The sequence below is a fragment of the Drosophila sechellia genome, chromosome 2L (genome assembly GCF_004382195.2).
Source record: "Drosophila sechellia strain sech25 chromosome 2L, ASM438219v1, whole genome shotgun sequence".
NCBI lineage: Eukaryota > Metazoa > Arthropoda > Insecta > Diptera > Drosophilidae > Drosophila > Drosophila sechellia.
In genome coordinates this window covers 18,294,781-18,308,759 of record NC_045949.1, presented here as the reverse complement: position 1 = coordinate 18,308,759, position 13,979 = coordinate 18,294,781, and the positions used below count along the sequence as shown (strand labels likewise).

Below are 13,979 nucleotides of genomic sequence, written 5' to 3'. Positions count from 1 at the left end.
AGCACATAAAAATTAAATTTAATTATTACATTCCATGGCCATGGTTGCTATTGTTTTGAGGAAGCTTAATGAAATGAATTTTTTTAATTGAAAGTAGTAAAGTTGCGTTAAAATACATTTATTCAGCTGTTATGTGCAACTCAAGTACAGTTTCGTGCAAAATATTTTCACTTCGTGCTTGTCGTGCTCAACCTTCCATCGCGGCAAACTACCATCTCTATGCCCCAAATCAACTCTGCGGTTCGCCACAAAGTGGCAACGCCAGCAAAACGCCATACTTTTAAGAGCATTTTCGGGGCGAGTTTACATTCTGCGGACAATTGTGGAAAAAGCGGTGAAAGAACGTTCAAACACGAACCGAAAAACCGATGTCTAAATGCGGTCACCACGTGCGATAAGAACGTCACGGTTAAAACGATAAATCCATTAGATTCTGGCCAAGAAAAGAGCGGTTCTTTTGCTAGGGCGAGCAAGGAAAATTAAGTGTGGTGGGAATTGTAATCGGGATTCTACGCACTGTACGGCGTATCAGCTGAAGAAGATTGTGTGCACCCCAAGCGACGCAAACAAAACCAAAACAAAACAAAAACATTTGGAGAATTATGAGATCGTAGGACCAACGGCACGGGATTTAATTCGACCGCCATGGACAAGCGATTCAAGTGGCCGCTCAAACAGCGGACCAACTACTCGCCCTATCACCACAACCCGTCTCGTGGCCACCAAAGGCATCTGCACGGCCACCCCAATCAGACGCAGCATCTGCATCAGCATCCCGGGAAGAGCTATGTACGCCAGCAATATGGCTATGATCGTGGAGGACATGGCGGGGGTAATAACAACTACCGAAAGCCTTTGCCTCCGCCGCCTGCTCCTCTAGGTGAGCATGGTGGCGGAGCCATGGCCCCTCCTTCCTCCGGCGGAACTGTGGGTGCCGGAGCCGATATGGTCACCCTCATCGTGGAGAACAACAACCTGAAGCGCATGATTGTGTTGCACTTGAAGCTGATGCAGGAGCAGACGGACAGCATTGCGGCCAAGGACAAGGAGCTGGACGACCAAAGCGCTAAGATGAGCGTGGTGATGGCGCAGAATATGGAATTAAAGCAGGCCGTTGCCCAGCTGGAGGCCGCCAACGAGGATCTATCCAAACAGCTGCGGCGAAAGAACCAGCGAAGGAACGACAATGACGACGACGACGATGATCCCTCACTGCCACCTGCTGCCCCGCAGCAGAAGTTGATACGTTGCCATGCTGAGACGCAAACTGTGTTTCGGGAGCGGGAACAGGGCACACAAACGATAGATGCGCAGCCTCAACTCGCTAATGCTTTTCCCAGGGGTATCAACATGGAGGAGTCTCCGGCTGTGTACCAGCACGCTGGAGCGGAAACGAATCAACCAGCCAGCAAACGCTCAGAGAGCAAAGGCCGCGGTGAATTCAACGGCAAAAAGGTGAGCACTTTTATTCTCCAGCGCATGAATCAGGATTTCGAGCACCACATCCACGACCAAACGGAAGCGGCAGAGGAGCACGAGATGGAGGCACATAAGGAGCAACTATCGCAGGAAGAGGACCAGCTGGTCGCCGAGGAAGATCATCTGCAAATGCAAGAAGTGCACACCGAGGAAGTCGTTGGAGGCGATATCTTTCATGATGCTTTGGAATCAATTGAAATGGAAGTGGTCACCGAAGAGCTGGTTGATATGGAGGAGCATGGACAGTCCGTGGATGCCAACGGCCATATCGAAGAGGACGATGACGAGGATGACGAAGATGAGGAGAATAGTGATAAAGATGATGACAGTGAAGAGGATGATTATCAGTGGATGGATAACGATGCGAAAGTAAACGCCAGAACTGAGGAAGAGCTCTGGCAGAATCAGGTATGTTTAATGTTATTTTTTAATCAAAAGAATATGTCAAGCAATCCTCTACTCTTTCAGAATTACTTTTTGGAATTGGACCCGACGGAGGAGAAGACCTGTGCGCCTTCGGCACATTCAACTCCCAATCACCAGCAGAAGTCTTCGACACAGGCAGATATAAGGATGAAGGGAAACCAGAATTGGATAACTGAAAAGATGTTGCAACTAAAGCCTGAGCCAATGGAAGCAGGGGACGCAATAGAAGCGCCGATTATCCTGAGCTGGGTGGGTCTAAAAAAAAAGGATAAGGAACATGAATCAGTCCCCGAGCCCCCAGAAGTACCTAAGCAGCAGACGCATCAGGAAGATGCCACCGTTGATCATAAAGCAATAAAGAATAAGTTGGAAGTTCCAAAGTCGGACCTAAAACCGAAGGACCAGCCCAAAGAGGAACAGAGGCAGGATGGGCATGTTCGCGTGGAACAACAAGAGGATGTTCGTAAGGAACAGAAAGAAACTCTGAAAAAGCAGCCGGAGGATGCACCTAAGCACCTTACGAATGCGGTAGCCCCAAAGGTAGCTTCTGTTACGAAAACATCCTCTCGAGAATGTACGTTGCCCAAGGCAAACACCGCTGACATAAAAGATGCTCCCGCTCAAAAAATATTAGCCAACCATCAGTCCACCAAGACGCAAACGGAACCTGTAAAAACGCAGCGTTTGCAGGTTAAGATCAGGCAGTATGAAATGCATCCTGAAATGAGAACCGGCTCCTCCGCCCCGTCTGATATTCGAAAACAGAAGAACGTAGATCCAGTTTCGGCGCCCGAGACGAAAACCATTAAAAGTATGTTGGTCAATGATAAAAAGACCACGTCGGAAACGTCTCAGAGCCTAGATCATGAAATAGATGATGTGGAAACAGTTAAAAGAAAACTGGCGGAACATTTAAAAAAGGAGCTTCTAAGCCAGAGCCATCAGTCACAGGTTACGCTCAAGAAAATCAGAGAGAGAGTCGCCACAAATCTAATATATCCACCACCCAGTGCACCAGTATCCTCAACAACAATAACCCCAGCGCCCACGCCGTCAACGACACCAACGCCTGGCTCAACGCCACAGCATGCGGTTACATCCTCAATGGACCAGGAAATATCTGCGGCCAAATCGAAATCCAAGGCAGCTGAACAAATAGCAACTCCTCTGACACCTCAATCTAATAGCAGTGTTAGCAGCACCACTTCGACTATCAGAAAAACGCTAAACAACTGTTCACCCCATACGTACAGCAAGGCAACGGCGAGATCGGGAAAACTGCAGTCCAGATTCCGCACTGCCACGTTTCCGTACAGCACGAGAACGTGGGAGGATCAGGAGTTCCACTGTGACAACGAGTTCTTCCTGGAGGAGGCCGACGAGCTGCTGGCGGATAACCCTAGTCTGGAGATACCCAAGTGGCGGGATGTCCCAGTGCCACCCAGTTCGGATAAAATTGACACAGAACCACTGAGCGATGCGACCTTCGAGCGCCGGCACCAGAAATATGTGAAGGATGAGGTCGATCGAAAGTGTCGGGATGCACGTTATATGAAGGAGCAGATACGGCTTGAACAGCTTAGGATGCGACGGAACCAAGACGAGGTGTTGGTTGCGCTGGATCCGCTGCGCGCCTCCACTTTCTACCCGCTGCCCGAGGACATAGAGGCCATCCAATTCGTCAACGAGGTGACAGTTCAGGCATTCGGCGAAAACGTGGTCAACATGGAGGCGCGGGATGATTTCGGTGTGCCTTGGGTGGATGCAGTCGAAGCGCCAACCTCCATAGCCAGGTCCAAGGCACTGGCTGAGCCGGTGGCAACGTTGGCAAGCAAAAAGATACCCACCACTGCTGCCGAGGCGAGGCATCAAGAAAACCACTCCTCCTACGTATTTCCCAAGCGACGCAAGCGCCAGAAGAATCGTTAGCCAGGCAACGCCTGGGGGATCTGCTACTGGAGCTAAGCTGAAGACTGTCGGTTGGGGGGAAGTCGTTGCGTCTACCATACTAATGATTTTCAGTTTTCAATCATTAATTATTTCTTAAGCGTAAAGTGAAAGCACCAGAGTTAACAGTAGCGATTCCCACAGATCGTCTGGAAGTCAAATAATCCAGAGCAGACGATGTTTATTGTATATATGGTTCCTCAACTGTCCGTCTTTATTTGTGTAATAAAATGAACGGAACGCTGAATTCTGGGACATTAGAAATTCTTTGTTATAGAATCTATAAATTTATGTCAAAGTTTTGTCGTTTCTTATGCGATGAGAGGTCATAAAAGGCAAGTAAATTGAGCTGTCCTATTCAAACTTTTTTCTATTAAATTGTTATATTTATTTCCTTGAAATATAAATAATTCGATCTGATATTAGATGTAAATGAATCTAAATGTTCGTCGCCTGGTCTGGAAATTATAAGTTTTAGTTAACGTCTTGCAATTGAAGAGTTTCACTCCTGCTTGTTTCCAATCTACGTAAATTACTTAGTCCACCTCAGCTGTAATCCAAACCAGTCGCTTAGTTAGATTCGATAACTCATCTCAGCTTTATCACCTTAAAAATCGCCCGCACTAAAGTGATAAGAACGCGAAAGATATACACATAAGTTATATTGGGCATTTTTTTGGAGAAAAACAATGAAATTCGTAGACTTATATTTTTAAATATTTTTTTTCCTAGCCCTTAAAACCTTTTTTTTGTCTACATTTATACTGTGTTATATCTGTCGATTCTCGAATGCAGACAACGTGTGTGTTGCAAAGAGTTACTCAGGTATATCTCTATTTTCTTTTTTTTTTTAAATTTGATTGTGTAAAAATTGAGTGCGAGTTGTTGTCTGCTTAGAGTAATCAAATTATACATTGGACGACCTATTGTTTTATTATATTAACTTCCTTAAACTCGTTTTATGTTGTATCGAACAAGAAAGACCGTTAAGATGCAAACAAGATTTAAAGAATAAATATAAAACTGATTCCCAAGCTGCAAACCCGTTTGGCCTTATGGGCACCATGCATTTTTGGCAAAATATTGTTTCGTTTAACACTTCTTCTATTTGACTTTCTGTCGCAATGATAAGGAGCCTGCCAACGTCCGGAGATATCAAATCCCCAGCTCGCTTTCGAGTGGCGTCTTATTTTTGTACATTTCGGTAGGTGTTAAGTCGGTTATTTGTAATATAGCGTTAAGTAGGCACGTACCCAAACGCATAGAGATAATTATAATGTAACAAAGTGAATACGATACCATGTACATTGTCCAGGAGACGGAGGAGCGGGTGAGCGGAGGGTGGAGGAACTTCGTTCAACACCCATTTTACACCATTCAATGTAATTAGCGTTAATTAGTTCAATTTACTGAAGCTTCAACTGAAAATCAATTCGAAATTAATTGCCACCATTGTAGAGCCCTAAACAAACTCACCTACTGTAAGAATAAATGTACTACATACAATGTATTTGTATTTGTTTAACAAGTTTTATTGTAAAGATAACGATAATAATATACAGGATAAAGTAAATTGTAACGCAACGAAATGCAATCAATACTTGGACTTGCAACTTATTGTGCACAGGTGATATGTAAATGAAATTCTAATAATTGACAATGGGTTTATTTAACAGGCCTCATTTGATTTTCCAAGGACCTGGTATCGATTGATTCTGGTTTCCTCAGATGTCTTTTCGTTTTCGATCCTCTCAATATCAAATTGTTTAGGGGCTAATTGCACATGTATTTAACATCTTACACAATGCTTAATTATACACTATATATTGGCTGTGACAATTTTATCTGACTCTCGTCAGCTAATGGAAAACATAACATACGAAATCTTCAACAACCACAACACCTGGATTGAAAATCAGTTAAAATACCTTTAAAATCGGAAAAGCCCCTCGGAATTTTATATTATTTATTGCTCTGCGTCAAGTACTGGTGTCCAGTGCTTGCCCACAGCTCATCAATATCGCCCAAGCTCTCGCGCCACAGCTTCTGGAGGAGCTTCCATCCCTTTTCCTGGGTCACCAGCAGGTACTCATTTGTGGGATGCAGCGTGTGGGTGTAGAGTCCCATTACCAGGCTCTGAACCAATCGGGCAGCCACACAGTACTTGAGAAGGGCCAGCTCGGAGTTCTCAATGGGGTTCAGACTGGTATAACCGGACAGAAATATGCCACCATTGGCCAAATCATTGGCCTGCAGGATCATATAAGTGAGGGCAATACCAATTTCGAAGATCAGTGGCGATTTGCTTGTATCACCGAAATCAATAACTCCCTTAATGGTATATTCAGTTTGATTGGGCACCTGCTCCACCACTATATTCTGTTCGTTGAAGTCCCCATGGATGATCTGGTGCTCCATAGAGGGCAGTTGGCTCAGAACCTTGGCTTCGAAGGCATCGATCACCTCGTCGCAGATAAGCCGCAGCTCCTGATCCTTCACCACGTACAGGAATTGCCTCAGCTCCGGAACACTCTGAAGCATCCACAAGGTCTTGTGGGTTTCATATGCCTGGTGGTTGAAGTTCTTGAGCGCCCGATCCAATCTGGCCAAGTATTCGCCGCTGCGGTAGAGCAGGTGCTTCGTCACCGGCACCTGGTGGAAGATCTCTCCCGGTATAAATTCTAGCAGTCGCACCACATTCGAGTTCCCATTCAGCCGTTCCACGGAGTAATACTTTCCTGTTGCATTGGCTACTGGTCGTGGGCACTTCACACTGTGTTTTCCTAGTTAATAAGATTGCATTTTCAATTTGCTGATGATTTGGCTAGCAATTCTTACCCAAGTAAAGCAGCATCTGGTTTTGGGCATCCACGAAGTCCTCTTTCTTAGAGTCCAGTGAGTTGAGGATTTTCAGGACGTATCCTTGTGGACAGTGGGTCACAATGAGGGGGTTCTTAACATTACTGCAATACGGAAATGTATTCAATAAGAAATTACTTATCTTGAGAAGTAAATAATAAATGAGGCATAACAAAGCGCCACATTCATAAAAATACAAAAAAATATCTGTTAGAAATATTGAATTATTTTTAAAATCCAAGTGTTGGATAACGATAAACATATGCGTCCCATGTGAATGGCAATTCGAATTTTTTTTATAGCATCGCGCTTTGGTCACACTGATGCATTGGCAATTTTGGCGCTAAGATCCGCAATTTTATTAATTGTTTATTTCGTTTTTATATGTGTTATTATTGTTGGTCCTAACCATGGGCATTACCGGCCTAATTCCCTTCGTGGGCAAGGCCTCCTCGCAGCTGCATCTAAAAGACATTCGCGGCAGCACAGTGGCCGTGGACACATATTGCTGGCTACACAAGGGAGTCTTCGGCTGTGCGGAGAAGTTGGCCCGCGGCGAGGATACGGATGTGTATATTCAGTACTGCCTGAAGTATGTGAATATGCTGCTGTCCTACGACATCAAGCCCATTCTGGTCTTCGATGGGCAGCACTTGCCGGCCAAGGCGTTGACCGAAAAACGGAGAAGGGACTCCAGGAAGCAGAGCAAAGAGCGGGCGGCGGAACTCCTCCGATTAGGTCGCATCGAAGAGGCGCGATCCCATATGCGACGCTGCGTGGATGTCACCCACGACATGGCGTTGCGGTTGATCCGGGAATGCCGGAGCCGGAATGTTGACTGCATTGTGGCGCCCTACGAGGCCGATGCCCAAATGGCCTGGCTGAATAGAGCAGATGTGGCCCAGTACATCATCACCGAAGACTCGGACTTAACGCTTTTTGGCGCCAAGAACATCATATTCAAGCTGGACCTCAATGGCAGCGGCCTGCTGGTGGAGGCGGAAAAACTTCACCTGGCCATGGGCTGCACGGAGGAGAAGTACCACTTTGACAAGTTCCGCCGCATGTGCATCCTATCCGGCTGTGATTACCTGGACTCACTGCCTGGCATCGGATTGGCCAAGGCATGCAAATTTATACTAAAAACGGAACAGGAAGACATGCGAATAGCATTAAAAAAGATTCCAAGTTACCTCAATATGCGAAATCTTGAGGTAAGTTATCTTGCAGTTGGGTCTGAATTGTAAGACTAATAATCTTTTAATCCAGGTAGATGACGATTATATTGAAAATTTCATGAAAGCGGAGGCCACCTTCAGGCACATGTTTATCTACAACCCGCTAGAGCGTCGCATGCAGCGGTTGTGTGCCCTGGAAGATTATGAAACTGATGAGCGCTACTGCAGCAATGCTGGCACCTTGCTGGAGGATAGCGTGCAGGCTTTGCACTTGGCCCTAGGCAACTTGAACCCCTTCTCTATGAAGCGACTGGACTCTTGGACACCGGAAAAGGCATGGCCAACGCCGAAGAACGTGAAACGATCCAAGCACAAAAGTATTTGGCAAACGAATTTTCAAAACGAAAACACTCACACGCCGAAGAAAGAAAATCCGTGTGCCTTGTTCTTCAAAAAAGTGGATTTCGTGAGCAAAACTGTAAACGAGGAAATCGAGGCTAATCAGCGACTGGAACAGGCTAAACAAACGGAGGCCCAGTTGTTTAACATGTACAGTTTTAAAGCCAAAAGGAGGAGAAGTCCGAGCAGGGAAGATTCTCTAGATCAAGAACGTACACCTCCTCCGTCGCCGGTGCACAAAAGTCGGCACAATCCATTTGCCAAGGAAAGGACTGGAGAAGAAGCTAATCAGCGATCCCCGGTGGTTTGTGAGAATGCCTCTTTGCTGCGTTTGCTCAGCCCGAAGAAGGCAAGTCCGATGGGTGGAGAAGCTGATGTAAAGAAGGTTGATTCTCTTAAAAGAAGCATATTCGCCAAGGAACAAGTTCAGGTGCGAAGTCGCTTCTTCGCCTCGCAGGATGAACAGACAAGGCTTCAAAGGGAGCACTCAAAAGACACGGAAAATGACGATATGGACGAGCAGAAGCTGGGCTCTCACTCAGGCCATAAGAAACTAAGACTCGAATGGAAAGACATTCCAGGGAAGAACCCAATAAGACAACGTTTTAGCTCACAAATGAGTGACGGTGAAACAGATACAGATACCACAGCCTCTTCTCTTTTGGAATCACAAGATAAGTGTGTTCCTTCGCCTTTAGAATCCCAAGAAGATCACAACAATTATCAACCCCAAATACCAACTGAAGGCAATACCAATTCCACAACTATTCGCATTAAGTCACTGGATTTACTTTTGGAAAACTCTTCGGAACCCACTCAGGAATCCGACAGGAACAACAATGATGCCATCGTTCTGCTATCGGACGACAGCTGTAGCTCAGATCAAAGAGCATCATCTACCTCATCCTCCAGCCTGCAACGCCAGAACTCTTTGCCAACCAGCAAACGAAGAGTGGGGCTGAGTAAACCCTCCACTGCCAAGAAGGGCACTCCTAAATCAAGGACGAATGGAAAACTGGGTGCCGTGAGCCAGAATCAAACCAAGCTCAGCATGTTTGGCTTCCAGACGAAACCTGTCCTCAAATAGATTGCTCTTCTAGACTGTAAGCTTATTGTTCTGTAGATTAATCTAATTTATTAAAATGAAGACCTGAACTGACTACATCAGTGCTGAAAACCATGAATCCATCAAGATAGCAATTGCGATGCTGGCAAGGTGACTGTCGACTGCGTCACACTCAACTGCCGCGATTAACAACTTTAATTAAACTGGGTATAAATAGATGCTACACCCCGCCGCATTTCTCCGGCTTATTATCATTTGTTTTCGTGTTGCACAGTCGTGCTACGAACAGCAGCTAAAATTGCAGTCATGTCAAAGCACAGAAAATATGTTGTTGATGCTTTAAAAGAAGAATTATTCCATGCAACGAATTATTGTGTTTACTATCTCGAAGACTAATCCTGATCTAAATGATATATTATGATGTCTGAAATTGCCTGTGCTAATTTTCTGACTGCAGCTGTATGAGATGCTTACGCTGAACTCCCTGACACGAGATAAACCTCCGGATGTGGTGCTGGATTGGGAAAGGGTGTCAGCGAGATACCGCCATCGCTTTGCTTACCTATCCTCCTTGACAAAGAAGTTGCGATCGTCGTAGGCGACGATTTCCTTAACCTCGCTTATCGTGATCCCGTAGAGGCGTCGCAGCAGGCTCTCCACGTCCTCGGGCTCCACTTTTGGGCGCACATCCGATCCGGGCTTGAGGAGATCGCCATCTGCAGCTGCTGATTCATCGGCACTGGTGCCATTGCCATTCGAGGACTTTGCCGTGTTTTCCTTGTTCAACTTCTCGGCGGCATCGTAGGCATGATTCAGGGTATACGACTTTTTGGACATGTTCGTCAGCTCCACATTGTTCCACTGCTCCATTTTATTTTTGGGGCTCTATCGGAGACGCAAAAGACCAAAGGCCAAGAAACCGTGAGTAAACAAATATCAATTAGAAGACGAATAAGAGCAGAGGTGGAAAATGTTTTCGGTTGCGCGTTCTCCAGCGAAATGAATTGTGTTTCAGTTTGCGTCTCAATTGAAACGAGTTCGTCGACGTCTTCTCCATATCTTTTTCGCCAGTTTGTGTGCGTTCAACTACAGTCAAGCGTCGTCTATATAATCCACAATCTTAAGTTAAACACAATTTACAATAAGGTCGATTTTTAAAGATCAAAGTTTTTAAAGTAAAGTTTTAGTTTTTATATAGCACCTTTACTAGCTTTTCATTTTAAAGCCTTTACAATGATTTGTAGTTATTTTTTCTGAGATTCTTATGGTGATCTTTTAACTGTAGCCAATTTAGAGCTAATTAATCACAAATTGTGTTTAAAGGCTAGTCAGTTTAAGCATTAAACATGCTTTTTTCATTTCAAATATAACGTTTTGGTTAATTATGTTGGAAATTTAAGGTTTGAGTGAAATAATTCTGTTGAGTGGGTGTTTTTTTGCGAGGGTCGCCTTTATACTTCGCCGGTATTTGATTAGCGAGTTTCGACTGTACCTACGTAAGATTCAGTCCCGTGAGTTTTGTTCCAAGTGGGTGAGTGTGTGAGCTTCTGTTGCCACTTGCAGTGTTAACTTGGCTATTTGCTCTATTGCTTAAAGCCGGCTCTGTTTGCATTTTGATTGTGAGCTCCATGGTGCAGTGGACGAGCCTTATTTTCGACTCTTTTCGGTGCTTATCAGGGGACAGGGACAGTGGTTGCCCAACCGCAGCAAAGCAAACTGTCAGTCGTGATCGGCTTTGGTTAACGCTCCAGTGGAAACCACATCAATTATATGGCGCATAAACCGAACAGGTCGCAGGGATTAGAGGCACTAATATGGACAGAAAGAGGGAAGAGCAAATACCTTTTTCAGGTCATAAATTCAAACGTCAGTGGAAAGGTTTTCAAACCCGAACCGATCGATGATAAGCAGGGCAGGTGGAATATGTGTAAATATTTGGGCGGAGAGAGGCGATAATAATTGAATTTAAATGTACATAAGCGAGTAGCTATCGAAGTTTGTCAATCAAGTGTCAATTGCTGACCTTGACTCAATTACTGTTTATTGCTTATACGCAGTGATGTACGTAACTACGATTTCTGGGCTCACACACACGGCCACAAGCTCCCACTCTGGCACACACACACACGCGCAGCTGGGGGTAATTAAAAGCCAAATATAGTGTGCATGTGAGAGACGCAAATATGCACAGCTGACTGCTAATCAAGCACATAAACAAGCCGCCGAATACACAAACAAGAGACTAAGACAAGCTTATTTACCTGGTCACGGAAAATGCACCTGTGTCTCCGAATCGGAAAAGTGGTCAACTAAACTTAGTAACTCTGAGCGCTGCGGATGGAAACTGGCCGGTCAGAGGACAGTCGATTAGATTCAGTCCCACCTGTGCGATTGCTTATGTAAACTGACAAGCGGAGCAACTAACTTTGATTAAAACAATAAACAACACTCGAAAAACAATGAGAAAAAGGAATAAACGAACACATTCAAAAATTCAAAGCAATGTGCAGGTACGCCGACATGCGAATGAAGCTGCTGCTTCTATCCACTGTCTAATCAGCTGTTTATTTGTTCGCTTCGCAGCTGCGTTTGCCAACACTAGATGGCGGGGAATTTGAATGTTATACATATAAGTTATTAACTCGGTGGTGTGGCATTCAATGCGTTGTATTCAGCTTTCACCATCATATATGTATGTGAGCACCTTTTAATATTACTCCCTAGAAATGATACTCACAAAAAATACTTCAGAATAGAAAACATAAAACAAAAATAAACAAAAAAACTCAAAAAATGACCCATAAAAAGACAAAGCATTTGAAAGACGTGGTACCTGGCGTGGTTAACCTGGAGAGTCTGGAAGGAGAGCAATTTGACCCTTGGGAAATTCCTTTTCCCTTGCCGGAGCAAGAAGATCCATCAATGTGCCGAGATGAGTTTCTTAAGGATCTGATAAGGGAGCACGAGTCCCGAGTGGCCTCACTAGTGGTCAGATCTACAATGCGTGACGCTTCGACAGTCAAGCGGCCAGTGGAGCTACAAGACTCAGATGTAAAGGAAGCCGAGGCTATGGTGGTGCTGCAGATGGCCAAAAAGCGCCAGAGAACGTCCGTTAGGAGAACAATGGAGGAAGTTATAGCCAGCATAAGATTGAGGTCCACCATAATAGCAGATCTCATTCGCCAAATCCAAAAGGCGGCCATCGAGTTCCTATCGGTTCGTCTGCTCAGACAGTTGCGGCTCTTCTCGATGCCCTGGCCAGGCGAACTGGAGGAGACCCCAAACAACCTGTTTAGCTGGTCGTTGGATGACTTCTTATTCCGACTGGACGTGAAGCAGATGTACCTTGATGTCCTCCATCGGGAGCGAAGTGTCAAGGATCTTGATTGCGTAAAGTTCTGCAAGGATCTTAGCGAAATCGAACACCTTATACAAGAGATGAGAAGAGATTTTCGAGACGACGTAGACCTCTGCGAAAACAGCCTTCGTTTGTTAAAGTAAGAGTATTTCGATAGCTGTGTAGTTACGTAGTGCGACATTGACATTTGTGTTCCATTGCAGAAATGCACAATACCACATAAATGCCCCTTGGGTAAAGAGCCTTAATGCTAACATCCAAAATCTGGCGTCCAGTGCGTCAGTCGCTATGCTCAATGAGCAAAGTGGCTCCTTGACGTCGTTGCGTCGTAACTCATCGGCAATGATAGTGTTCGAAACGAAATCAGGTGAGTGAGGTTACTATGTGCCATATTTGGAAAACTCATCTTCTTCCGCAGCGATGAACCCGATTGAAACGCGATATCAAATCAACTGGTTTAGAAGCTGTACGGATCAGCGTCTGACCCGGATGAATGGAAGAAATGTGGAGATAAAAAAAGAACTACATGACCTGGAGGTACAAGCAGTGCAGGATGAAAAGGTGCAGTATTCCTCCGGACTCATGTATGAGTTGGAGGTGGGAAAGCTTAGGGAAAGCATCAGAAATTGGCAGGACCGACTTGATACCGATTTGGAACACGCCGACGTCATGTGCACCGTATCAAGGCTTGCACTGCAAAAGGTTAAGGACGACCTAAAGTTTTACATGGAACAGAAGGACATGTATCTCCACCGAATCGAAGAAGTGCAAGCTCTCATAGATCAGGAAAGGATGATTCGCGAAGAAAGGGTAAGTCTTGGCGGAGAAATCGAATTTTGGAGTCATCATTATATGAAATGTCACTAGGAATTAGCCGCCTTAAAACGAATGTCGAGGGGGTCCTTAAGGAAATCTGTACCAAAAGCTACAAAGAACTTTCAAAAGAAGTCTAAAAGGAAGTCTGAAAAGAAGTCTGAAAAGAAGTCTGAAATGAAGTCTGAAGTCAAGTCTGATATAAAGCCTGATATGAAGACGGAAAGAAAGTCTGACGTAAAAGCTGAAAGAAAATCCCAAACAATGTTGGCGGAAAAATCTCAAAGAAAATCCACAAATTCTAAAGCTGAATAGCATATCCTTTATTTCGGCCCATTCTACTTATATATGTTTACAATTTACCAACGGTTTCAATAAAATACTTCTTAAGCTTGAGCTCATCCTTCTTATTAATGCAGAATTGAAAACCAGCTACGAACTTATTGATAAATAC

At 44.8% G+C, this 13,979-nt stretch overlaps 4 protein-coding genes across 5 annotated transcripts; 3 read left to right on the top strand and 1 right to left on the bottom strand.

The window, feature by feature from the left end:
* Positions 1 to 270: 270 nt before the first annotated feature.
* On the top strand, positions 271 to 5,362 carry LOC6614574 (protein male-specific lethal-1). The gene is made up of 2 exons (XM_002038966.2): positions 271 to 1,887; positions 1,948 to 5,362. The coding sequence occupies exons 1-2, from the start codon at positions 646 to 648 to the stop codon at positions 3,832 to 3,834; spliced, it is 3,129 nt and encodes a 1,042-aa protein (XP_002039002.1). The 5' UTR covers positions 271 to 645; the 3' UTR covers positions 3,835 to 5,362.
* Positions 5,363 to 5,777: 415 nt separating this feature from the next.
* LOC6614572 (hydroxylysine kinase) lies at positions 5,778 to 11,809 on the bottom strand. Its single transcript, XM_002038964.2, has 4 exons — positions 11,616 to 11,809; positions 9,917 to 10,239; positions 6,691 to 6,815; positions 5,778 to 6,635 (listed from the first exon to the last, which is right to left on the bottom strand). Exons 2-4 carry the CDS (start codon positions 10,222 to 10,224, stop codon positions 5,815 to 5,817), a joined length of 1,254 nt encoding a protein of 417 aa, XP_002039000.1. The 5' UTR covers positions 10,225 to 10,239; positions 11,616 to 11,809; the 3' UTR covers positions 5,778 to 5,814.
* Positions 7,122 to 9,472, top strand: LOC6614573 (exonuclease 1). The gene is made up of 2 exons (XM_002038965.2): positions 7,122 to 7,925; positions 7,981 to 9,472. Exons 1-2 carry the CDS (start codon positions 7,122 to 7,124, stop codon positions 9,373 to 9,375), a joined length of 2,199 nt encoding a protein of 732 aa, XP_002039001.1. The 3' UTR covers positions 9,376 to 9,472.
* On the top strand, positions 11,775 to 13,921 carry LOC6614571. Of its 2 annotated transcripts, none has more exons than XM_002038963.2 (5): positions 11,775 to 11,864; positions 11,938 to 12,851; positions 12,916 to 13,079; positions 13,131 to 13,522; positions 13,580 to 13,921. In XM_002038963.2, the coding sequence occupies exons 2-5, from the start codon at positions 12,148 to 12,150 to the stop codon at positions 13,838 to 13,840; spliced, it is 1,521 nt and encodes a 506-aa protein (XP_002038999.2). In that variant the 5' UTR covers positions 11,775 to 11,864; positions 11,938 to 12,147; the 3' UTR covers positions 13,841 to 13,921. The 2 variants fall into 2 exon arrangements, with proteins under 2 accessions (XP_002038999.2, XP_032569895.1); XM_032714004.1 differs by having other exon boundaries at positions 11,796 to 11,864; positions 11,915 to 12,851.
* Positions 13,922 to 13,979: the final 58 nt, after the last annotated feature.